The sequence below is a fragment of the Phyllopteryx taeniolatus genome, chromosome 7, assembly GCF_024500385.1.
Source record: "Phyllopteryx taeniolatus isolate TA_2022b chromosome 7, UOR_Ptae_1.2, whole genome shotgun sequence".
NCBI lineage: Eukaryota > Metazoa > Chordata > Actinopteri > Syngnathiformes > Syngnathidae > Phyllopteryx > Phyllopteryx taeniolatus.
Genome location: NC_084508.1, coordinates 24,118,201 through 24,144,864, shown reverse-complemented (window position 1 = coordinate 24,144,864; position 26,664 = coordinate 24,118,201). Strand labels below are relative to the sequence as shown.

Sequence of the window (26,664 nt, the reverse complement as noted above, 5' to 3'; positions counted from 1 at the left end):
CTCCGCGTAACTGATAGCTTGCAGTTTAAACTGTGGTTCGTAAGCGTGTCTCTTCGTAGGTGCAGTTTTCGACTGCGGTCAAGCCAGCCTCCACTCGTAAAGTAGCAGTCAAGCCAGCCGCCCCTAATTTTGTTCATACTAGTCATTACGGTAATAGGTCGCCAACTCGCGGCAAAAGCCACCTTCAAAATAAAAGCTTCCCAATAATATGGACGTCAGTGCTTTTCGGTTAAGGAATGCAACCAGCAAAGTTAATTTGAATCATTAGATCCATTAAAAAATGTGGTTTATTTGATATCTTGGGAAAAATAAATGCTAAATGGACTGCACTTATATCGCACTTTATCTACATAATCACAGTGCCCAAAGCGCTTTACAAAGCCTCACATTCACACACACATTCATAAACCAATGGGCGACTGCTGCCATGCGAGGCGCTGCCAGGCCCACTGGGAGCAAATTAGGGTTCAGCGTCTTGCCCGAGGACACTTCGACATGCGGACAGTCGTAGCAGGGATTCGAACCCGTTCTACATACTGAGCCAAATCCACCCCAACATAATCCCATTGGTATCGCAAGACAAGTCCAGATCTGTGTGACAGACCACCAAGGACTCCACTAAAAGAGGTTTGATGAAGATCTGATATTGTATTTCAAAATAAAAGTCTCCGGAAACTAATAAACTACATTTTTTGAATGCATCTCAAGATTCAAATTAACCTTGCTGGTTGCATTCCTTAACTGAAGAGCATTGACCTCCGTGTTATTGGGAAGCTTTTATTTTGAAGGTGGTTTTCGCCACGTGTTGGCGACTTATTACCGTAATGCCAAGTATGAACAAAATTAGGGGCGGCTGGCTTGATTGCCACTTTACGAGTGTCAATGTCTTTATGTCTCAAAAGTGTTCTCTGTCAATTGACTGTCTGTTGTCGTACTAGAGCGGCTCCAACTACCGGAGACAAATTCCTTGTGTGTTTTTTGGACATACTTGGCAAATAAAGATGATTCTGATTCTATCTGTGTGTCAATAACCCTGAGAGGGAGTGGCTGGTACACAGGGGGGGGTGGAGAGGGAGGCTTGCAGTACTATGCTCTTCTCTTTGAATGCAGGCTCATGAAGGGAATGCGCGGTTGTTTTGGTCTGAGGACAATAAACTAGATGATATATAGATAGTGGTTAAACTTGCTGACAAATATGCCAACATCTGACTGACACGTGTTTGGGAGTTAAGAAAGTAGAGCTTGGGTAAAACTATGTTGTAGTTTTTTTTCAAATAGTAAATAAGAGTCATTGAACAGTAAGGGTAATGTAAAAATAAAAGTGTTATTTTGTGTAAAGATGTGGATTATTTTCTATACAATGGGTGGGGGATACCGTCCCCCCTCTGACCAGTCAGTCATAGATTATTTTGTTTACATCTCTTATGTCTCTCTCCGCACTCTCCAGGCGAATGTCTTACATCAGGTCTCTCGAAGCATTTATAGCAAAGCTTTTGAAGCTTAGGACTCCCACCGTGGCCAAATATAGTAAACGTGAATCCAGCGGCTTCGTGTGTGTACGTGTGTGTGTGTGTGTGTGTGTGTGTGTGTGTGTGTGTGTGTGTGTGTGTGTGTGTGTGTGTGTGTGCGCGCGTGCGCGCTTGTGTTTTCCAGAGAAAATGGCTCTGGGGCAAAAACGTGTTTGTTATTGTTCCCAGCACTTCGCCTGCAGACAACACTGCCAATTAAAGGGGAGGTTTTATGTGTTAGGAGCAGGAAGTGTTGCCGTGTGTGGCTGCTTGCTATTGGCTGTCCAGCCTTTCCCATGTTCATTCCCTATTGACTGAGCAGTTGGGGCTCTTTACTGCCGTGAGCCTAATGAAAGGTAAACACAACAAAACTTTGATCAGGCTTTGCGTTTAAAACCCTTACTGTAACTGTACGTGGGTAAGTGGCAGGCAAATTACGGCGTGACACCGAGATTTACGTGTGTGTGTGTTTACCTTCAAGAGAGATCAAGCTCTCTTGGCATCTCTCCTCCTCATTGTTGAGGAAGCAATCCCCCATCCATGCCTTCTTCCCTCCACCCCCCATCAAAGCCAGCAAAAAAACAAACAAAAAAAAACCTGAATGAAAGTGGGAGGCGTCGACTGGCCTAGAAAGCCAGGCGGGCAGATAGAGAGAGAGATAGTGGTGCAGGGAAGGGCGAGGCTGTGGCAAAGAGGAGAAAAAGAGATGAGGAGGCCAGGAATGAATGAGCGAGCTGAACGGAGCATGTTTGAATATTGCAACTAGCTTTTGTAGCCTGGCAGGAGTCAGTGGTGTGGTGTTGCTATGAGCCTTACCGTTGATGCCACCTCTCTGCCTCCATTTTGAAGTAGCAGAGGATGAGAAATCACCTGGTCCGTCTGTGAATATTATTCTTAAAGGGTGGTGTACAATAAACAACACTTTTCGTGACCTTGTATTAACAAAGTTTATGTAAAACCTATATTCTAGCTCCACTAATCTTGTACATGTTCATTTTTAGTAGCAGGGTCTTTGTGAGCTCGTTGATTCCTCTGCCCTGTTTGCCACAGCAAGGCCAGGGTTAACCCTGGGCGTCTCTCCTGCCTGACATGGTAGAGGCCATTGAATAGCTGCCTCCCCCATCCAGCAAACACATTGGCTAAGACTGAGGGTGGAACTCGGGCTCAAGCAACACTCCGGCACAGAATCCCTCCTGGAGCCGGATTGGCAAGCGCAGCATGTACACATACTGCAGACAGCCGAGAGGGGGAGGGTGCAGCATTTTTCTCAGCATAGTGCAAGTGGCAGCTTTTGTAGCTCAGAAAAGCTGCAGCCACCCCTGCTTTAAACTTCAGAAGAATCTCCTGAGGTTGTGTTTCATCATCCATTCCTTTTCTCATTGTTCTGTACTCTTAACCTTCTAAAGCACTCCTCTCCCCTGCCATAACCCCATCTGTCCTTTGCGTTCGCACAGGCAGAACAACAGGCAGCCAAGGCAGGGGGAGGGGGGGCGGGGGGGGTCCTAACTGTATCTTTGGCAATGAGTTGGCATCCCACAGAGGCTAGCATACAAGCTGTAGCTCATTTACTATCGTGTTAGACACTCCTAAACAACCATTTTGTCATGTTGTTTATAATGTTTTCTAATTCTGTATGAGGAATTATAACCTCAAAATTCAACCACAATCCATTCAGTTAAAACATAATATGGCAGCTTAGTACTCGTCAATGTGAGAAAGCTGTTGCTGTCCACGTCTTCACCCACTGCTCCTTTTTGTCAAAAAACACAAACAGATTTATTCAAATAAACCACACCAGTCACAGAAAATCTAATCAAACTCCTTTGTTCCCCAAAGTTGGTCAAAACTGGCTGAGGTCCAACTTTATCAAGTTAAGGGGAATGGGGACATACATAAGAAATAGAAATCTACCAAAATAAAACCAACAACCAGCGCTAAACAGCTACTCAGTCTGCTCAGCCATCCACATCTACTGGAGCTCATTTACTGACACTGAAACACTCTGTAACATTGGACGAAAGTACGCAGACACCACAAGAATCTTTCTGCTTTAAATGAGTCTCTCTATGTCACGGTAACTACCGCTGAATGTTTTTTTTTTTTCCTTTTTTTTTTTACCTCCAGTCTTCTTTCACAAACATCTCACATTTGAGGCATATTGTAACTGAAGATTTTGGTGTGAACTCTGCATTTTACAAACTTTAAAGTTTCATTGGACCTTACCCGCACTGTATTTTTCTTCAATATTTGAGTATATTCTTATGCACGGTAACAACAAAGCTCATTCATGACTTCCCGTCTAGGCAGTGTAGACATTATTTCTGGCTTCCTGTTGAGCAAAAGTCAATGGACTATGGACTGTTAAAATGTACCAATATTTAATACCACGCTTGTATCAACCGTCTTGTGGGAACAATAAATTAATGTTGATGCATAAAGATCCAAGATTTTGGCAAGTTTATTATTTTCTATCTGTTGATTATTTATTACTTTGTTGGTGCTTTGTTACCCGAGTAAAATGGCGCCTCAGTTAACGCTTCCCTTTAGGTGATTTATTATGGATCCCTGTTTTGTTTGTAGCCAGTCAGCATGTGCATTTGGTAGAAAGGTCAGTGGCTGCTATGAGATGTAATGAGTCTCTACTGGGCCACAGATGAGGCAATAACCGCCCGTTTATTAGATCATTACAGGGCACTGGTCGAACCTGAAGGCCAATCCAATCACATTGACACTCTGGCTCTCGGACCAAACGTTGTTTCCCGATAGGTCAAATGAAACTTGACACAAGCCAATGACATATAATGTTCAGTCCAGTGGCAATTAAAGTTGTCTCCATGGTTCCGCGCACTGGGGCTGTGAGCAATGAGTGGTCATTCAATTTCATGTTTGCATGCAACTTGCAGCTGGAGCTTGTCGAATTGTGTGCACTTCAGTGGTAATTAGTGTTTGTGTCGATTTGGGCAAATTAAGGAGAAATTTTTAGCCAACTTCTTTGCGCAACCGTTATGGTTTAAGGTTCTTATTGCTCACCAGTGTACAACCTGGTCTTAACCACCAATTTTTCCTTCTCCCCTCTGCCTCTCTTTAGTGTGCCTGGACCGCTGTAAGCATGGCGCGTGTAACCTACAGGGCAAATGCTGCCATGACCAGTGCTTGGGCGGCTGCTCAGAGCCGGCCAATGCCAGCAGCTGTGTGGCCTGCAGGAACCTCCAGCACAGCAACACCTGTGTGGAGAAATGCCCCGCTGGATACTACGTCTTCAGGGGCTGGCGCTGCGTCAGCTTCTCCTTCTGTCAGGTTGGTTGTTGCTATTATCTTACCCATGTGGCCTTGTTTATGTCCTCTTAAGATGCATGTCTTGAATGATATTTTGTCTCTGCTGCTTCTCACAGACACTCCACAACCAGTGCAAGGAGACCAAGAGACTGAACCAGGGTCGGGAGTCTGGTTGCCATGAATACATCATCCACAACGGCGCCTGCATTCCAGAATGTCCTTCTGGATACACCACTATAAACTCCTCCATGTATGTCTGACACACTCATGCAAACGCCACCATCAACATTGCTGATAGTGGCGACTGGCACATGATATCATTGTTACTCACATCAACTCATACCAGTCTCTCCACAGGCTTCATGCCACACTCGGTAAGCACACTCACTTGCACACAAGCAGTAGTGCTGGGTGATAATGCCTAAATTTGATATCACAATATGTTTTTCCTTATGTCGATATTCGATATGACTCGATTTATTGTATTACATTTTATAAATTCATAAAATTGGAGTAGACCAAATTGATTTATATTGTAAAGCAGGTTTATTTAACAATTATAAGCATCACAAAGAAATAAATTACTTTTTTCCTGCAGGTATTTCACAAAATAATGATCTAAAAATAAGAGAAGCCATTGTAGCAACCTGACCTGATTCTCCTTGTCCAGCTTCCTAGAATTTAAGGCATCTTTAAGTCCTTGTGCAATTGTCTCGCCAGTATGATCTTTGGGTGCATTGCTTGTCTGCAAACAGATACTTTTCAGCTCCCAGTCTTCAAGGTAGTGAAGCATGTTGCACTGTGCGACAACTCCACCAGTCAATAGTCGTAGAAAAGTGTTTTACAACCGACACACTTGCCGTAACTTTCTCCTTGACATTGTAAAGTGTTGTCAGTCCTTTCATGTTCACCAAAAACTCCTTGACAGTAAGTCTAGATGTAAAATTAATCACTCCCACTAAAATGGTCAGCATTATCTCAATTACCTAGTAACTGTTAATTACCTAGTGTTAACTTTTGTAGTGGTTAGTCAAGCGTTACTTATTTCGGAAGCTGGTTTGCATTATAATGCCAGAGTCATTTTGCTGCCAATAACTGATTAATTTCCTCTTTTGAAAGATTACTCAGTGACTTGGAACCTGTTCACTTAGGCAGCTTAAGCGTAAATATTTCATGTGAAGCAAATGTATTAAGGACTGATGTTATTTTTTGCTTTGTTATTTTGGATTTATTCAGAGTTGATGGTTGCTGTGGTCATTATAACTAATGCAGATGTAGTTCAGCTTACTGTACATTCCCTGGATAAATGTGGGGAAAGAGGCTAATTAAAAAGGCCTGACATTAGTTTTCTGCACGTATTGAAGACCATAGAGGGCACATCAGTGGATTTCTTATTTAGAATTGACAACTGTTACTAAAAGAAAAGGATTGTTCCAAAACATTCACACAGGTTTGGACGGGAAGACTAAAACATATTGGGTAAAGTCCTCCTATTGTGCCTTTGTGGCTTGGAAAATCTGACATGTAGCAAGTGTCAGGCCAAGATGAGAGCCTTTACTGGGAAGAGGAGCAATTTTTGTCAGTGTGGAGACATTAGTGGAGTGTGGGGAGGGAGGATTGATGGAAGAGGGAATTAAAAGGACAGCGCTCTGTATTTTTATTCTAATAAGAGGTTGTCCTGAGCATATCTCCATCATGTGGCTAAATAATTATAAATATTTAAATAAATAATACATATTACTTGTGTGCAAGAGTTTCGAATCTTGTTCGCTGTGAGTTGTGTGTTCATATAAATGTATTCGTTTGCTAAAAGCACACACTAAGCTTTTAGTGAACCCAGTGGAAAATGGTAAGGACATTTCCACCCCCCTATATTGGCTTATTTCCACATGTATCATGTGTATGTGTGCAGGAGAATGAGCGACTTTCCCTGCATGCCAGCCTTTGGGGACTATCAGGACCCAAACAGAACATTCCATTAAGTTTCAGTCATATCCCCCCAGGTGGACGGCGGAGGGCTTCCTTTGGCAGTGTGTGATTTCATATGAAGGGATCAGTATTTGTTTCTTTAAAATTACATGAAATAACTGTAAATTTTCTATTAATATTTTCCCATTCATAAAATACATATTTTGTATAGAGCACACAATGAAATTAATAAAAGATTAAAGGTCCCATATTTTGGGTATTTAGACCTCCATAGAGTTACTCTCTAACATGGACTTAGTATAAAAGTGTCCATTTCATTTCATTTAAAAAAAACAAAAAACACCTTGGTTTTGTCACGTGAGTGTCCAGAAAAAGCCCCTCTGACAGCTACTTCAGTTTGACCCAGTTTTGTATTTGCCTTGTCCATATTTGGCTAAGACTGCCCACTTTTCTCTGATTGTTTGCCATCGTGTAGAAGGCCCACTTGTGAGAGCACACGTGTTTATGTTGACAGTGCTGGCTGGGAGCGGAGCGGGAAGGCGGAGATCTTTGCTAGTGACGTAGATAATCTCGAGAAATTCTAATGATCCGATTTCAGGCCTCTCGGTTGAAAAATATCTGGAACTCAGGAATGCATGGGCGATTTCAATTCCTATTTCACGTTTACTGAGGCACCTTAGAGCCAATATTATATCCCAAATACTACAAAAAGTTGGTTTGGTAAAATACGGCACACTTAATAAAAATAAAATGAAACACAAATATCCAGTGGCCAAATGAATACCATTCGAAATATCCGGTAGTACAACCACTTTTTAATGAATGAAGTAAAATGCAAATAATTAAAATAAAAACATTGTGCTTCAAATGACATTCAAATATGCCAACCATTTAACCGGTTTTAGGAAAACATGACAGCTGGGATAGGCTCCAGCACGCCCGCGACCCTAGTGAGGAGAAGCGGCTCGGAAAATGGATGGATGGATGTGTCATCTTGTTCTCAATGCCTTGGTTTGGCTGACTGTAGTGTGTCAGTCGGACGATAAGGGGGCACCACAGAAACGGACCATGTACATAAGAGACGAAGAAGAGTGTTGAATTCTGTGGATGGATAATCTACAAGTAAATATAGGGATGTCATGTTAGCTTTGTGTGTTGAGCTGTAAATAAAGTGTATAAAAAATTAAATACAACATTACTTTTTTAGAATACCACACCAACCAAACCCAACGATCCGGAACAGGTGGCCCAGAGAACGACAGCCGGGCCGATCCAAGCAAACTGTGACAACTCTTAGCGGTGGATCACTCCACTCGTGTTAATTTAGAACAAAGCTAGCACCGTGAATGCTAATGTGAGTCTAGCTAATGTGAACGGACAAGGTTCACAAGCCCCGTGCAACAATTCAGAGCGGGTGAATAGATGAACACAAAACAGTGTTTCAACTGCCAGAAAAAAAATAGTAAATATATTTTGAAGGACACGAGTTGATTCCATAAAACACTGAGTGACTCTTTTGAGCCCCATTTCTGTTTGCCACTTTGCATTGGATCGAGTCGCTATAACAGCGAAATCCGCTCTTTGCACATAACGCCGTGAGGTCCCAATTAATATAAGCCGTGTAGTCATACCCTTGAAAAGTAAACAGCCTGGTACGAGCCTTTTAAAAAGACTTTTTTTCCCCAAAAAAACTGCACAAACACTACCATTTACAGGGTTACATGTTAAAATTTTGGTCTGGTTCTTAAAAGAGCGCCAGAGGTTGTTGCTTGGTGCGCATTTTTTTTTCTCGACCCACGACCTCACAATCAGATGATTTAGAGCAGTACTCTTGGGCAGCAGTTCCCAATCTTTTTTGCATCAGTCGATATATTTATATCACAATATAAAACTGATCGCTTTTTTCATCAGAAATGCTCCGTTACTCTTAAGCTTTTAATTTAAATATATAATTTTTTAAGTTGAACATGACATGAAGCAGACAAAAAAAAAAAAGAATATATTCATAAACGTACAGTATAATTTCACCATGCAAAAGCTTAAAATTTCCAATTCCATTTTATGCCCATGGAGTTGGGAGCAAGGATCCATTACTTTAATCATGCACTTGAATCCCTTTTTTCAACCATGCTTTAGACTTTACACTGATTTGATCGGTATCGCCCGATAATTAGCATTTTATGCTGATCGGCTTTGTCATAATTCGCTGATCCGATCGATTGACGTCATTGAAACAAAAGACATTAACTCCATGTTGGCATCGTGTACAGAATATTTATCTAAAAGCTGATTTATTTTTACCCTTGTCTTTTGACATAGTACTGTAAATGTCTGACCGCCAATAAAGTAATTTTTTGTTAAAAACCTGTTGGCAGTGTGGGACAGACAACACGTCTGCGACAGACAACACGTAATGCCTGTATCAGACTACAAGACAAATTTGGTGTTTCATGATTGCACTGTGTGACTACTGCAATAAAATCTTGTATTTCCATACCACCGCATCTCGTCTTTTACAATCACTGGGCTTTATCTTGTCAACTCAAATGCGACCGGATACACTCGTTACCATGGAGATGACAACAACAATGGATAGCGCCGTGTGTATTGTAAGAACAAAATGGGGGGAAACGTGTGGTGGGGGTCACCGGTGCTCGCGAGAGGACTTTCATTCAAGGATTACTCGAGGTATGCTCACGTACTTTTAATATGATACGGATTGCAAGCAGGCAACAAAACGTTATGTAGCCTAGCAAGCTAGTGCTAGCACTAATAGTTGTACCTAAACATGCCGGCGTTCTGTTGAATCATGCGCTAGCGTTTTGGTGTGTGTGAAGTAATTTAATTACAATAAAGTAGTTTAAATACAGTAAGTTAGCTCCCATTATTTCTGTCATGTTATAATGTTGGTTTAACCTGACTGATAAGAATACATGACCTGACGAGAGAATACTTTTGAAGATACTCAGTATACAGTACACAACTACATATAGTAAATGAAAGTCATTTAAATAGGCACATTGTTCCGTCGTGTGATTGGTTATCGTTTTTTTAAACACACTGATCGGTGATCGGCCCCAAAAATTCTGATCGTGTAAAGCCTACCACGTTTACTGGTAGCATGTCTTTTGCGATACAATGTGTTGTTGTTGGGGGGGATTAGCCCTTGCTGTGGCCTGGGATTGTAAAGTCATGCAATAAGCATACGCTGGCAAGTGGCACTGATTCAGGCGGTAAAAAAAGGTTGGTGGTATTCTCTGTCGTTGTGGAAACATATACCGACATAATTTGCAGTGCACGCTACTCTGTTTCTCACCAGAACTTTCCGGGCCTTTCTTTTCAACAATGTCATCGGTTGAGCCTTGGGCTATGTCTCACCAAAGGTCAAACTAGCAACTTTACATCACAATGAATTGGGACAAAATTCACAAAAATGTTGTCTCACAGGATCACAAACACTAACCTTGTGTCTCATCGGTGGGCAGGTAAAGGAATCAAAGTTTTACAGAGTATTTGGTTCCATCCATTACTCTTTTCTTGTCTCGTTGTACTTTCGTTTTTACCAGTGTCGTGTGAAGTTTTTTTGTGCCAAAATGCTGCTTTTTTGTGCCAAAATGCTGAGAGCCTGTGCGTACCCTTCAAAATAAAAGGCTACATGCTTAAAACAGGAAGTCAAGTTAAAAATTCCACATATAAACCCATTGACGTGATAAAACAGTCGCAAATAACTATTTTATCCATCCATCCATTTTCCGAACCGCTTATCCTCTTTAGGGTCGCGGGCATGCTGGAGCCTATCCCAGCTAACTCTGGGCGAGAGAAGCTATTTTAACTGCTATATTTGACTTTTAGCTGAAACAACAATTAATGAATTTTAAGTCAATTGTGTTAGTTCCACACACACTGCCTTTTAGTTCATAGGTTTGATATTGATACTGGTTATAAAGGACGCCGAGTCAAATGTTGATTTTAGTTTATGCTGCAGGCATAAAGTAAAATTTGGACACCCTTCATTTAAACCATGCAAACTTTTTTGACCCGGCCCCCTAAAAGAATCTGAATCGAGAATCCTTTGGAACCGGAATCAAAATGAGGAACCGGAATTGGGAACGGAATCGCTCAAATTCTAACGATGCAGGTACCAAAGTAACAATGGCTACCATCAGTAACACACTATGCCGCCAGGGACTAAAATTCTGCAATGCTCGACGTGTCCACCTGCTTAAGCAAGTACATGTCCAGGCCTGTCTGAAGTTTGCTAGAGAGCGTTTGAGTGATCCAGAAGAGGATTGGGAGAATGTCATATGGTCAGATGAAACCAAAATAGAACTTTTTGTTAAAAACACAACTTGTTGTGTTTGGAGAAGAAAGAATGCTGAGTTGCATCCAAAGAACATACCTACTGTGAAGCATGGGGGTGGAGACATCATGCTTTGGGGCTGTTTTTCTACAAAGGGACCAGGACGACTGTCCGTGTAAAGGAAAGAATGAATGGGGCCATGTATCGTGAGATTTTGAGTAAAAATCTCCTTCCATCGGCAATGACATTGAAGATGAAAAGTGGCTGGGTCTTTCAGAATGACAATGATCCCAACGAAGGAGTGGCTTCGTAAGAAGCATTTCAAGGTCTTGGAGTGGCCTAGCCAGTCTCCAGATCTCAACCCCATAGAAAATCTCTGGAGGGAGTTGAAAGTCTTTGGTGCCCAGCGACAGCCCCAAAACATCACTGCTCTAGAGGAGATCTGCATGGACGAATGGGCCAAAATACCAGCAACAATGTGTGAAAACCTTGTGAAGACAGAAAATGTTTTACCTCTCTCATTGCCAACAAAGGGTATATAACAAAATATTGATGAACTTTGGTTATTGATCAAATACTTATTTTCCACCATCATTTGCTAATGGATGGAAGAAACGTTAGCTCATGAGGCACAAACAGTTTAATGCTTAACTTCCTTTTTAATTATTTTATCATCCTGTGTTTTTATAAAGTACAAGTGCAATATTATAGAGTGCTATTTTTCGTTACCCAAAACAAATTTAATTCTGGGGGAGACGAGGCTGGAACGGATTAATGGCATTTCCGTTCATTTCAATAGGGAAAGATGATTTGAAAATATTATTTTGAGTTAAGAGCATGGACACGAACAAATTAAACTTGTATGTCAAGGTACCACTATACTGGACGCTACCTCTGACCTCAGGCACCATGTGCGGCGTGTTGCACCGTTTGTGACTGAGCTTGTCGTGTGGTTAAAACTAGCGGCTGAGGTCAATTGAACTGCGAAAGAAACGAATCGCACTTAATAAAGTGTTTCCGTTCACTTTCACTCAAAAGATTTTTTTGATTAAATTGTTTAAACGTGTCGTTCGTGGACAACACAACACTACTCGAGCCCCCTCTACACCCCCCCCCCCCCCCCAAAAAAAAATCAAGAAATGTAAAATGCTTGGTACGCAAATGTGCATTGACACACTAAAATTCGGTACGCTTTGAATATTTTCACTCTGCATGCGCACCTCAGCAACCCCTTACAGTATGTGTACCCCCGACGATCTACAGTGATTATTGTGCTCCATCTAGTCCATTGCAGGGCACATTCATCATCAAACCCAGAACACAACTCATGGGAAATCTAAAATAAGAAAATAACGCTATAAAGGACAGAGGGTTATGTCGTACGATAGATGTTTTTATATCACACTACAGTCATATTCATCATTATATCACACACCTCTACTCTTCCACAAATTGAATCACAATATTTCGTTATACTGTACATATGCAGTACATTAGTACTGTTGGGATCATAAAACCTTTATTGCCTAACCAGCAATGTGTTCGTGGCACTGCGACTGAGTGGTTACGACATACGCATCACAGTTGTTAGGATGTGGAGTTTGCATGTTCTCCCCACGTTTGCGTGGGTTTTCTACAAATATTCTGGCTTCCATATTCCAAAAACATGCATGTTAGGTTAATCGAAGGGTCGAAATTGTCCTGAAACTATGACTGTGAAAATCATATATACAGTATCACCTCATTATATTTTTACATAAACACAATTGCCCCTGCTTTTAGTTCTTATTATATACTGGATATGTTTGTTTTAAACAACAAATTAAATTTAGAATCATACGCCGTGAAATAGTGGCAACCAAATAAAAATACTATTGTGCAATTTTTGTTAAGAATGGATTTGATGAAAAGTGCTGAAAAAGTGAAGAAAAATTATTACATTTTGGTACAAATTTTCTGGCCAAATGAAAGCACCAAATGCATTTAGCATGAAACATGAAGTAGAAACACTGCACGTCGCTGATGCATCTCAAATCTCATGATTCAGTTAATAGCTGTTACACAAGTATGAATGAAATCAAACAATAATGTAATGTAAAATGTTTAAACAGCTTGCGCCAGATTCTGTTTGCCTGGCATAACGCTGAAACACACACTAATATTGGAGAAAAGTTTTTGGAGACACAGCGGTTCTTACTACTGCTTTAATTACTTACTTGCGTCTTCTCTAACTACTGTCCTTTTTTGACAAAAGGTGTCCCAAAAAGTATAACCCCTTTAATATTAATACAGTGTTAGATAGATTATAAATACACAGTAACCACGCTTTGAGGCATCTGGTTCTGTCAGACCTGCATCCACTCTGCCAGATGGTTCTACCAGACGTCGTTGCCCAAGTCACTGGGTTCAACCGGACAGATGAACACTGGCCCTTTAAGAGCTGCTCTCCAGCCCCAGCCTGCTGTCTGCCTGTGTGTCTGTGTTTTTCACTACAACGGGCCAAAACATTCTCTCTTTCTACACTGCAACTAGAGCATTACTTTTGAAGGAGCTGAATATACGATTTTCCATGTGGAAGAGGGGGAGAAAAAGAAGACACAAAATACCATAGAGATTTGCATCCTACTGTTCTTTAGAAGAGATCATATCAGAGTGTTTCCACTTACTAATAAGTCATAAAGCGGAAACATTGATATATTTAGGGATGAGCCGTTTGACAGACTCAGGGATGTAAAATTCCACAACTGCACTTCTCACATGGCTTCCATCATAAGCCCCAGGTGGTAGTGGGTGGATGGGGAGTTGAAGGGTATTTTGTAATCTCCTCTCACTTGTTTCATTCGTAAGAACAATGGCCAATAGTGACGTTATTATTATGTGGATAGAAGTAACCTCTGCAATACTGTACAGCTTTTTAGTTTACATCTGAGGCAGACCTGTCAATCTGTCAATCCTTCAGATGGAAATAAAGAGCATGATTATGTTTCTTTTGAGAGGGCTCATTTGTGAATGAAGCGTTTTCCTCCGTGCGGTTGTGCGTGTGCCTGGGCCGCTCGCTAGACGAGGCCCACCTTTTGTGAATGGATTTCCTGAAAGGCGGCCCTATGGAGACCTCCTTTCCAAGTGCATGCACTTGTATGTGATTACGTGCAGAAGCACATGTCTGCAGTGAGAACGCTGCTCACACATCTCAGAGGGAAAACGTGAGAATGTCTGTTGGGAACTGCAGCTGGTGTCTCACTTTTTGTTGCCTCTGCATGTGTATGTATTAACGTATGTGCAAAGGATGAGGAGCATCCCTCGTGTTTCCTTGATAGTGAAAATAAAACAAAGCAGCCTCATGCAGTATCATTGTCAGACAAAATCAGTACAGTATCCTTCAATTATTTAGTATATTGTTTAGTAGTTGTGCTAAATGTATTTTGGGTATCTCTTTTTTGACTTGAAAGGTTAAAGCAGGGGTGGGCAAGCCTGTGTTGTCAAGGGCCACACTGAATTTTTTTAAATGGACAGTGGGACCATGTCATTCAGAGATGAACAGAAAAAAAGTTGTGCATGTAAAATAGTTCTTTTTAATAATAAGTAATAATTTTGTGCTATTTTTTTATTTTTCATTAATGTACCATTTTGTCAAATAAATAAGCGTTAAAGGTATACATTATTAGTTGTACTTTTTTTACAGTAGTTAAATTAATTGATTTTGAAATAAATGTATGTTAAATGTATTAAAATATTTAAAAACTCAGCTCAACTTTATTTATAGAGCATGTTAAGGTGACAATGTTTAGGTTTCCCATCTATACGGTTTGTCGATTGAATGCAAAAGGCAATATACGGGTTTGCAAAACGGGTGAATTTGAAAATAGCTGGGATATGCTCCAGCACGCCCGCGACCCTTGTGAGGAGAAGCGGTCCGGAAAATGGATGGATGGATGGACTCTCAGCCATGCAAATAGTCAATAAGTGTAAATATGTTGTTTTACAACAATGCTTAACTGTATTCATAATTCATGACATTACGTTGGATGAAGCAGCGAAGCTTGCATTCATTGTCGCCAGCAATGATCATCACGGCAGGTTCGATTTCAAATGAATGAAAGAGGATGATGAGGATAACTTCAAAATATCCCCCTCTCTTTTGAAATGTTCACGCACGTCACCTTTCATATCACGTTCCCTATTAGTGGGACAACAATCCAACGCTTGGTGAATTGTGCTTCACAATGATCGGAACGAGGGACGAAGGAACCAGCCGAGGTGACTTGTCGCACTGGCCGTGGCCGGTCACAGCGCCCCGTTGACGATCCACTGAAGAGGACCGAGGTTGGAGGAGCATGTCAATGTGGCCCCAGATTCTTTTGCAAACCCAATAAGAGGACATCAAAGATTATACAAATAAAATGAAGAAAAAAAAAAAAATGATGGAAGGGGACATTTAAGTTTATCTCTTTAGATTAAAATTGTGGATTTAACTGTAAAATGTCTTGTTTCAAGTTGCACATTTGAAATGTATTTTAAACCAAAATGGATGCAGGTGATAACACTGCAGACAGACTGGATATGGCTGATTGGCAATTGCCAGCAACACGGCATTCTACAATCAGATAATTCGGTGTCACGGTGTCAGTGTTGGGTGTTAAACTTCACATCCCTGTCACAACATTGCCGAATACCTTTATACGCAGGTGTCGACGTTACAGCTCCAATACTTTCTGTAAAGGCAAAGATTTGCTGGGTCGATTACATGCTACTCTTTTCTGCTTATACAGAACAGCGACACTGAAAAAGGTGGAAAAATTCTGTCTTTTACGGGCAGTGTTAAAGGGGCTTTTAATATCTCTGAACACTCTAGGCCTTGTTTTGTTGGAAGTGCTGTGTCATGTCGCTCCCAACCAACGCACACCAGCACATCACAACACATTCCTGCTTCATTCCGTTCGTTCATCTCCCATTCCATGTCCAATCAGACTGCGCACTTGATCATTTGTGGTTTCTATTTTTGTTTTCAGTGTTCAAAACGCAGCTAGTTGTTTGTCTACTTCCGGCGCAATATTTCTTCGTGCTAACACTAATCCAGTCATGTTGAAAGTAATTAGACTCCTTTCCAAAGAAGCAGTATAGTTCAGTTCACCACCAGTATGCAAATTAATTTGTTTCAAAAGTTGTGAATTGATCGATTGAAACTTCTGAGGTAGAACACTGTTGATCAACCTCTGATTAGTTAGTATGTCAAAAAAAAATTCTCATGGAAGTAATGGAATTAGAAATATTTTGTTCCGGTGTCAAACATTTGCCACACTTCTTGCAACACTGCCTGTTGAGGCTAGTCCTCCTTTTGGAATAAGTGTGACAAAAATGCTGCTAAAAGCCAAAGAAAAAGCAAAACACATGCAATATGCTCACGTAACTGAGCCAATGTTTTTCCGAAATATTTTGATGAATGCTGAATTGTGCGACTTTAGGGGGTCAACTGTAACCAATCAGTCTTGTACTAGTTTTGGGCCTCCTTATGTTGGTTAACCAAACCACACACTGATGCTACTCTGCATTCTGTTAATTAGTCAATACAGAATAAGAAGAGCAAAAAAATTTCTCAAAAAAGGTTGTTGTTCTAATGTAATAAACATCCACACATCCTAAAGGAACCAAGAGCCCCATTGTTGTCCTTAGTTTACGATGCCACATTTCTCTTGTTGAATTCATTGTCAAGTTGCATGTGTTGTGCAGCTATAATGTCACATTATATATGTAGCTAACATTGCCGTCCCGCCTGCAAATTCCAAAACATTCAAGATTGTGTTTGTGTGACTTCGGGCATTGTCTCAGCTCTGAAACATATCGAACACAGTAATCCCTTTTTGAGTAAATGCGTAAAGCGTCCTTGTTTGCCTGTATTGAACCCCATCGATCGGTATCATGTCAGCAAGTGCTGCCTTCACCGCTCTCATTAGGATGCTGATGTTTTTATCGATGGTCGTCTCGCTCTGTACAGGTTGACGTGCTCACCGTGCGCAGGCCTTTGTCCCAAACTTTGTGTGGGGAATAAAACCATCGACTCTGTCACCTCGGCCCAGGCTTTGAGAGGCTGCACGGTTCTCCACGGCAACATGATCATCAAGATTCGAGGCGGGAGTGAGTACACTTGCACGACCTCCTGCTGGGACTCCTGTAGATGCTCAGATCTTCTTTGCTATCTCTGCCTTCTCTCGCTCAATCACTCTTATCTTGCAGTGCTTGCTCTTCATCACAACTTCATAGAGCTGTGTTGGGTTTAAAAAAAAAAAGATGTATTTTTTTTCTACCACCGTGGCTGACTATGCTGTCCTTTATCATGCAGATAACATAGCTGCTGAGCTGGAGGCTAGTTTAGGTCAGATTGAGGAGATCAGAGGCTACCTGACGGTTCGCAGAGCCTACGCCCTCGTGTCCCTCTCCTTCCTGCGTAAACTGCACACCATCAAGGGGGAGCATCTTGAGGGAGAGTAAGTCTTCTTCCCCTTTTCTGTTCTCCTTCTCTTCTTCTCCCACTGTGTGTAATGCGGCTCTCCATCTCTTTCAGCATCTATGCCTTTTATGCACTGGACAACCAGAATCTTCGTGAGCTGTGGGACTGGTCCAAGCACAACCTGACCATCCAGCACGGTCGCACCTTCTTCCACTATAACTCCAAACTGTGCATGTCTGAAATCCGCAAAATGGAAGAGGTGACGGGCACCAAAGAGCGCAACCAAAAGAATGACATTGCAGGGCGCCACAACGGGGACCAAGCCTCCTGTAAGTTGATGTGATTGCTGTGCTGTGTGCGTGACATTAGATTACTAAATGGAGTAAATACATTTCTTTAGCGCTGCTCAGTTTTACTAAATCGCCATTATCATTAGAAAACTCATTTTCCTTCAGGTGACTTCACTAGCATTGTTTTTCTTACATGAGACATTTTATGGTTTATTTGTTCTTTAATATTCCAGCGTGATATTGACGATAGAGCACCACATAATTTCCATTTTACTTGAGCATTATTTTGTAGTAAAGGATTTAGTCACCTGTTGTTTGCAGATGTAGCTCCTGTGCCTCTAGCTTATTTGTGCAGATTCATGCAGAATAATGTCATAAACACACAAAAGGAAACTTTACTCTTTTAAAAAAAATAAAAATACAAAAATAAATAAAAGATACATGCTGATCATCTGCTTTATCTCCAAGGTGAAACCAAGCTGCTGAAATTCACTTTCATCAAGACGGCATCCAACAAGATTTTAGTGAAGTGGGAGCCTTTTTGGCCGTTAGATTTCAGAGACTTACTGGGCTTTATGGTTCTCTATAAAGAAGCGTAAGTACCTGACACAATTAATCTTTTTATTGGTCATGGAGGAGGTCTGCCCCTCCAAACAAGTTTGTAGTTTCTGTGTTAACCTGAAATCTACCATTGATGTTTCCATCAAGTCACAGTTGATTACTCTCCTCTTCCTCGTGTCCTCTAGGCCCTACAAGAACGTGACAGAGTTCGATGGGCAGGATGCGTGTGGTTCTAACAGCTGGGTGATCGCCGACGTCGACCCACCAGCCCGGGTTACTGACAACAAGGAGCAGCTCGAGCCCGGCCATTTGATCCGACCCCTGAAGCCGTGGACCCAGTACGCCATTATGGTCAAAACACAACTGTCTGCGTCTGACGAGCATCAGGTTCAGGGGGCCAAGAGCGAGATCATCTATGTCCGCACGGATGCCTCTAGTGAGTTACACTGTTTCAGAGCCACATGCAAATTTGAATTTGATAAGTGTACCTAGATGCAAAACTTGATTTTACACCTCAGGGATTACAAAGTAAATTTTTAAATTTGAACTTTTTGACTGTCTTTACCTTCCAGGTATCTCGGAGTCTTATCTTAAACACCATTTGTTTACATGCTTCACCAAAAAGTATTTTCGTGTCCATCCTTACTCATAAATTTTTAAAGTTGTCATAAATCATTAACGCACCATGGTTTACATCTCTGTTTGTAGCAGGGATCTTTCATGCTACATTTTAATAGCCAATGTGTCTTGGCGTGTTACCACGGGCGACTGGTGATCAGTAGAACAGAGTGAAACACAATCGTCATTTGCACACACTTGAACACAAAGTGCAAACAAAGGATTGACTCATTCAAATCATTGCTCCATAGTGCCGTTGGGGGACAACAACTCTGCAGGTTACCTTCGTACAGCAATAACAGAGGAAGAAAAATCAATAATGACTGATCGAGACAGACATTTCTAGAATGTTGTGCCCAAACGTTTGTCTACCTCAATCTTCCCCAGAGCCCTCAGTACCCCTGGATCCCATCTCCTCCTCCAACTCATCCTCTCAAATCATCCTCAAGTGGAAGCCTCCCACCAATCCTAACGGCAACATCACCCACTACCGGGTTGTCTGCCGCAAACAACCTGAGGACAGCGACCTCTACAAGTTTGACTACTGTCTGCAAGGTCGGTATGCAATCGTGTGTGCTGTTTGCAGACAAAGCCGATTTGTTTTTCACACACGTAAACATCTTTGGTTCTTCGACAGGAATGAAGCTGCCATCCCGGACCCCGACCCACCTGGACAGCGATGATGAGCAGAAGTGGAACCACACAGATGAGCCCAACATAGGGGGCAAGTGCTGCGCCTGCCCCAAGACGGATATTCAGCTCAAGAAGGAGCAGGAGGAGATTGAGTACCGCAAGACTTTTGAGAACTACCTGCACAATGAAGTCTTTGAGAGCAGGTACGTTTTGGAAATGTCATGTCAACAGTGGTGGTTTAGTTTTCTTGTCACAATGACCGTTAGAAAGTCAAAGTGCCTTTACAGCAAATATGTTGCTGGTATTTTTTAATTTACATTAACATGCAGAGCAGATAGTGGCTCTGTTATTGCTCTCTCAGTGCCATGGCAGACGATCAGAGGCCCTCTAACCAGCCAGACATTCAAGATCACCCGTCTTTTGTCTGTTTGTCTACTGCAGCTCGGTCTCAACTTTCCCTCCTCATTCAATGTTTGTGTGTCTCATTTATGTGGACTTGTTTTTGTCCCGGGCAGGACGGTGGGTGGGCACAGAGTGGGAGGTGCTGATTTTGGAGGCCCCAGTGCACCTAACCCATCCACTTGAAGCACGCACTCTGTTGCGGCTTCCCTATGGGAGTGATTACTGTGGCCATTATCATTCACGCCAGTCAGGGGTGCAGTCATGCAGACAGCCATTCGGACATAGACACACTGAAACTCACACACACCTCAGCAGGACATAGAGCTCATGCTGTAATAGGTCAGTGTCATGTGCACAAACACCTCTCCGTGTTCCTCATCACGCAAGGAGAAGTAGGACGTTTTCTCCCATCAGAGCAGCTTTTAACTCAACCATGGACCTTTGAGCTCTTGGCAAGAGAAGTAGAGTGTAGTCACTGATGATTGAATAGAAGTGAAGCGATGTTCCTGTTAGAGAGTTAGTCTACCAATACGAAAAGGTCTTCTGTGTTGAAGGGGTTTGGTGGTTAATTTACATTTCAGGAAGTGGACCTTGACTCATGAATACCATCTAGTGGAGGTAGTTCGATGGTGGTCTGTCACAGCAGTGGATACTGTATATGTCATACAGTCAAACCTACCCTTGAGGAGGAATTCCAACTTAAATTGCAATTAATGCATACACATCTGAATCACATCCATGAACAATCCCATTCAATAAGCATGTGGGTTCTAAACTTTTCAGACCAAGCCTGTCTGCACACTGCCATATTCTCTCAACCTTTTTTGTCACTTATCTGTAGCCTCATGTAGTTTTTCCATCTGCTTTTCTTTCAAAACTTTTTCTAAATGCACCATGTGTTCTTTTTCCAGACCTGCACGTCGGCGACGTTCAGTGGGTGTTGCCAACGCCACCGGAATGCCTTTCCTTTTTCCCACAGCCCCCAGCATTCCCAACAGTTCTACCAAAGCCACGCCTAAAGATGAGGATGAAGAGGGAGCCAAGGTCTGAAACACTGTTTTATTTATTCCATAGACTGTTGATTAAATTATTATTGCCTATTCCATCCTGGCTGGTCAGAACAGGTCTTGTTAGGAGGCAGTAGCTGCTCATTCCAGTTTGGCAGGACAAAAATGTAAATTTGTAATAATGGTAATCCTTGAATTTTTTTCCCCCCTGCACAGGTTGAACTGAAGGTCTTCTCAAAAGAGTCAACAGTCATCTCCAACCTGCAACACTTTACCAGTTATAAGATCGAGATCATGGCCTGCAACCATCCCACAGACCTCAAGCGCTGCAGCATGGCCACTTACATCAGTGCTAGAACTATGCCAGAAGGTGAGTTCACAATGCACCCTTGTTTAAATACAATGATGCGTCGTTTTACAGGAATACACACCGATTTGAGAACTGATCATCAGTCCAGCTCCCAAAGCATAAAAGGAATATAACCTCTACATGATTTTTTTTCCCCCTTTCATGGTCTGATACCTACAGAGAAAGCAGATGACATCCCAACCCAGGTGACCCATGAGTTAATGAACGGTGAGCCAGCATCAGTGTTCATTAAGTGGAAGGCACCTGTCTCTCCAAATGGTCTCATCATCTTATATGAAGTGTTCTACAGGAAGGTTGGCGAGACAGAGGTCAGTACCACCAGGCCTGTCTACTAGCTACACTCTTGTGCTATAATGCCATGTTGTATTAGGACTGTAAGAAATAGAAAATCCTCCATGCTGAGGCAAAAAGGGAAATATTTGTTGATAAAACCCCAGTGCTGCTACTTCTGCTGTGTATGTTTGCATATATTTATTTGTGTGAGTTGTTTGTGTGTCGGAAATGTGTGAATTCTACTTGCATTGCTATTCATGGTGCCACTGCTTGAACACAGGAGGCAGTAGCTGCTCTGTTACCATAGTGACAGAAGCAGAAAGGAAGACTAGAATGCAGGCACAGTGATGGACAGGCATCTCCATTGCAGCTGAGACAAACTAGAATACTATTGAAATGTACAGCATTCTTGACCTTCAAATAGTTTACATATATATATATATATATATATATATATATATATATATATATATATATATATATATATTGGTCACACATGATTTAACTCAGTCAAAAATGTAAATACACAATTTGCACCAATAAAACATTACCACACATCAGTACATATATATTGGTCACACATGATTAAACTCAGTCTAAAATATAAATAAACAATTTCTACCAGTAAAACATTCCCACACATCAGTACATATTTTAATTCCTGACTTTTATTTTTGGGGGCGGGGGGGTTCCAGGTCCACACAGCTTGTGTTTCTCGGCCTGCGTATCTCAAGTCTGGTGGCACGAAGCTGTCACTCGTTCACCCTGGGAACTACAGTGTGAGGGTCCGTGCCACCTCCTTGGCAGGAAACGGCTCTTTCACAGAAACCACTTACTTCTTCATGCCCAACAGTAAGGCTGGATTTTATATAGTCCATGTCGAGATTACTTACTTTAACATAAAAATTGCTTTATGCTTGAAATTGGGTTAAATGAAAGCATTAAATTATGTTCATGAGCTATTTTTATGTGACTATTTTACTGCATCTTTGTGAGCTTAATCTGCAAACCTCTCTAGTACACCAATGGCCTGCCACAATATATGGCACACACATGGATATGCTGCGTTTTTTTAATGTAACACCAGATATAAAATTTTCATGAGCATAAACTAGACTTAACACCGATCTGATCGCCTTAATCCGTATCGGTCGATAATTAGGATTTTATGCTGATCGGCTTTAATATCATAATTTGGTGACTGATCGGCTCCGCAAAAGACATTTACTCCGCGTCGTCATCGGGTACAGTATATTTGACTCCAAAATCTAGTTTATTTTTGGCCTTGTCGCGTGTCTTTTGACGTAGTACTGTAAATATCTGACCGCCAATAGTTATTTTATTTTTTAAAAATGCGGTGTGGGACAGACAACACGTAATACCTCGATCAGTCTGCAAGACAAATTTGGTCTTTCACAATTGCACAATGTCAGACTACTGCAATAAAATCTTGTATTCCGATAGCACCGCATCCCGTCTTTTACGATCACTGCGCTTTATCTTGTCAAACGCGACAGGATACACTCATTACCATGGCTACAACAACAAGAATGCATCGCGCCGCGTGTATTACAACAACAAAATGGGGGGAAATGTGTGGTGGTGGTCACCGGTGCTCGGGAGAGGACATTCATTTAAGGATTGCTTGAGGTATGTTCACGTACTTTTAATACGATACGGCTCGCAAGCAGGCAACAAAACGTTATTTAGCCTAGCAAGCTAGTGCTAGCATTAACGGTTGTACGTAAACATGCCGGCGTTCTGTCAAATCATGCGCTAAAGTTTCGGTGCGTGTGATATAATTTACTTACAATAAAGTAATTTATTGACAGTAAGTTACCACCCACTATTTCTGCCATGTTGTAATGTTGGTATACCTGACTGATTAGAATACATGACCTGACTAGAGAATACTTTTAAAGATACCCAGTACACAGTACACAAGTATATACAGTAAATCAACAGGTCATTTAAATAGACACATTGCTCCATCTTGTGATCGGATCGGTGATCGTTTTTTTTAAACTCGCTGATCGGCCCCAAAAATTCTGATCGTGTAAACCCTAGACTTGTAAGCCAAGACTTGTAACTGTGACCTGACCAAAGACTTGTATGTGGATTCCAGAGGATCCTGGTATAATTGGGGTTGTGATTGGCCCAGTCATCTGCTTCATCCTGCTGTTGATCGTGGGAGGTGCAGTCTTTATGGTCTTCAAGAAAAAGTAAGTACAATGTTGGCATTCACATGCACTAGATTTAGGACCATGGGAAATCATTAAGGCAGTGTTTCCCCACATTTTGAGCCATCACACATATTTTACATTCAAAAGATCTCTCAAAAAATCTTCAGTGTGTCATATTGCTGTGTTTTGATCTGTAACAGGCAAACAGAGGGCCCAACTGGACCTCTCATTGCCTCCCCAAACCCAGAGTACCTCAGTGCCAATGATGGTAAGAAGCATCATAAGAAACTTGGAGGGGAAAGAGCATATATCTCTCAAGGTAATGATTTTACTGTTCCACTCAACTCCACAATTTTTATAGTTTATGTTCCTGACGAGTGGGAAGTGCCGCGGGAGAAGATCACGGTGCTTGGGGAGCTGGGTCAAGGCTCCTTCGGCATGGTGTACGAAGGAAACGCCAAGGACATCGTTAAAGGTGACCCGGACACCCGCGTGGCCGTCAAGACAGTCAACGAATCGGCCAGCCTGCGAGAGAGGATCGAGTTCCTCAATGAGGCCTCTGTCATGAAGGCCTTCAGCTGTCACCATGTGGTAAATCACCATACTTTCAGTCCCTTCAACCACTCATTACTTAGAGATTCATGACTGGCTTGTTGTGTTGACGCTACCATAATGACGCACAGTTTGACTCCCAAAACAAACATTCCCACTTGTAATTGCCATTTTACTGCCTTACCATATGTCCCAACATTCTTTTATAACTTTAATCCTGCTGGCTCAGATTATCAGGCCCAAGATTCATGATAGAAAAAGATGCTATGGTCATACATTCCCAATATTGGATTTTATCATTTGTCCTATTTTCATAGGTACGCCTCTTAGGTGTCGTGTCTAAGGGTCAGCCCACCCTAGTGGTGATGGAGCTAATGACACACGGTGATCTGAAAAGCTACCTGCGAAGCCTCAGGCCGGACTCTGAGGTAGGCGCTGCCTGCAAATGCATGGCCGATACACACATTGTCCGCCACCACCACTGAGTCACAAATTATTCCTCCTGTATGTGTGTGTGTGTGTGTGTGTTTTGTTTGTGTTTTAGAACAACCCAACTGGCCGTCCTCCACCTACCTTGAAGGAAATGATCCAGATGGCTGCGGAAATCGCAGACGGCATGGCCTACCTCAACGCCAAAAAGTTTGTGCACAGGGATCTGGCAGCCAGGAACTGCATGGTGGCAGAAGACTTCACTGTCAAGATTGGAGGTACTAATGCAGGCTTTTTGTTTTTGACTGGTTGCATCAATTTTCTCTTTAATGATATACAGTCACACTTAATTAAGTACACACAGCAAAACTCAATTCGATCCAGTAAAAGCACAAAACAAGACAATTCAGACTTCCCAGTGATGATGATTTATGTTTGTAACAGTACTTCCATCCATCCATCCATTTTCTACCGCTTATCCAGGTCGCGGGGCAGTAAATTAAAGATAGATAGATAGATAGATAGATAGATACTGAATATTTGTTCTCATAGTGTCATTAAAAGACAATATTCATTGTAGCTGACATCGTTACTGGTAACTGATTCTTTTGTTGAACACCATTTATCAGGATGTCTGCAGATCCTTCAAAAAGCCTTGGTCCGCCTTACAAATTACACTTCATTATTAAAAAACTGTTACATTGTTTTCTAACCAGCTGACAAGAATGTTTTAATTCGGTGAAGTATAGATAAGGTACATTTAGGTGGTGTGCATTAATAATACTTTAAGCTGTAAAGTCAATGATAAAATCACTGTAAAAATGTATAAAAATCCTTACTTTATACAGTACTTTATCTCAAAAATAAAGTAGTAGTTAGCACGTGACTCACAGTCGAGAGGTCCTCGGTTCGAATCGCTGTTCAAGCGCTCAGTGTGGAGTTTGCGTAGTGCCCCTGTCCTTGCATGGGTTGTCTTCGGGAACGATGGCTTCCTTCCACATTCCAAAAAACTTGCATGTTAGGGTGATTGAAGACTCTAAATTGTCCATAGGTGAGGATGTGAATGCTTGTCGATGTGTCCTCCAATTGGCTGGCAACCAGTCCAAGGTGCACCCCTCCTCTCGACCTAAGCCAGCTGGGATGGGCTCCAGCTCACGAGCAACCCAACAAGCCCTATAGAAAATGGACAGACATCAGAAACATCACTGCGGCCTTCAAAAGGTCTTAAAAAGTCTTTGATGTGGAACTGGAGGAGGCCTCATAAGATACTTTGTGGTTTTCTCCAACAGAGCATTTGTAATTTGGCTGTTAGCTAATGGCTCACTGCGCCCTCTCTTGATTTCTGCCCTCCTCCTTTCCCTCCATCTTAGACTTTGGTATGACGCGAGACATCTACGAGACTGACTACTACCGTAAAGGTGGGAAAGGCCTGCTTCCTGTTAGGTGGATGGCTCCGGAGTCTCTCAAGGACGGAGTCTTCACTGCGCACTCTGACTGCTGGTAGGTGACCAGCCTGTCAGGACCATGGACGCCCCACAGCGCCAATTGTGATCCTGTCATCAATGCATTCTGTGACATTTTCTTGGTCTTGCAGGTCATTCGGCGTCGTTCTCTGGGAGATCAGCACGCTAGCAGAGCAGCCTTACCAGGGCTTGTCCAATGAGCAGGTCCTCAAATTTGTCATGGACGGAGGATACCTGGATCGCCCGGACAACTGTCCTGAGAGGATGTGAGTTATTCAAAGATACTCTGCCAGTTCTGCTCACCTAGGATTACAAGCGTTTGTGAATTTTCCATGAGCTTTGATTAGGGCTGGAACGATTGTTCGAATAACTCAAATAATTCAAATACAGAAAGAGGTAGAAGCAAAATGTCTGCCTCAAAGTGT

General features: G+C 42.0%; 1 protein-coding gene across 2 annotated transcripts in view; it reads left to right on the top strand.

Moving 5' to 3' along the window:
- Positions 1-26,664, top strand: part of insrb (insulin receptor b) — a 123,929-nt gene that overhangs the window by 88,764 nt on the left and 8,501 nt on the right. The window contains exons 1-21 of one of the 2 annotated variants that reach the window (XM_061780444.1): positions 4,665-4,805; positions 4,901-5,034; positions 5,142-5,158; positions 17,006-17,145; positions 17,351-17,495; positions 17,573-17,787; positions 18,217-18,343; positions 18,495-18,745; positions 19,315-19,482; positions 19,565-19,763; positions 20,874-21,006; positions 21,186-21,339; positions 21,499-21,647; positions 22,308-22,464; positions 23,738-23,834; positions 23,996-24,063; positions 24,157-24,386; positions 24,665-24,775; positions 24,892-25,054; positions 26,147-26,276; positions 26,371-26,505. In XM_061780444.1, coding sequence (XP_061636428.1) covers positions 4,999-5,034; positions 5,142-5,158; positions 17,006-17,145; positions 17,351-17,495; positions 17,573-17,787; positions 18,217-18,343; positions 18,495-18,745; positions 19,315-19,482; positions 19,565-19,763; positions 20,874-21,006; positions 21,186-21,339; positions 21,499-21,647; positions 22,308-22,464; positions 23,738-23,834; positions 23,996-24,063; positions 24,157-24,386; positions 24,665-24,775; positions 24,892-25,054; positions 26,147-26,276; positions 26,371-26,505 — 2,825 coding nt within the window. In that variant the 5' untranslated portion in view covers positions 4,665-4,805; positions 4,901-4,998. Of the gene's footprint in view, positions 1-4,596; positions 4,806-4,900; positions 5,035-5,141; positions 5,159-17,005; positions 17,146-17,350; positions 17,496-17,572; positions 17,788-18,216; positions 18,344-18,494; positions 18,746-19,314; positions 19,483-19,564; positions 19,764-20,873; positions 21,007-21,185; positions 21,340-21,498; positions 21,648-22,307; positions 22,465-23,737; positions 23,835-23,995; positions 24,064-24,156; positions 24,387-24,664; positions 24,776-24,891; positions 25,055-26,146; positions 26,277-26,370; positions 26,506-26,664 lie in introns of those variants that run through there. The other variant, XM_061780443.1, reaches the window with a different exon arrangement.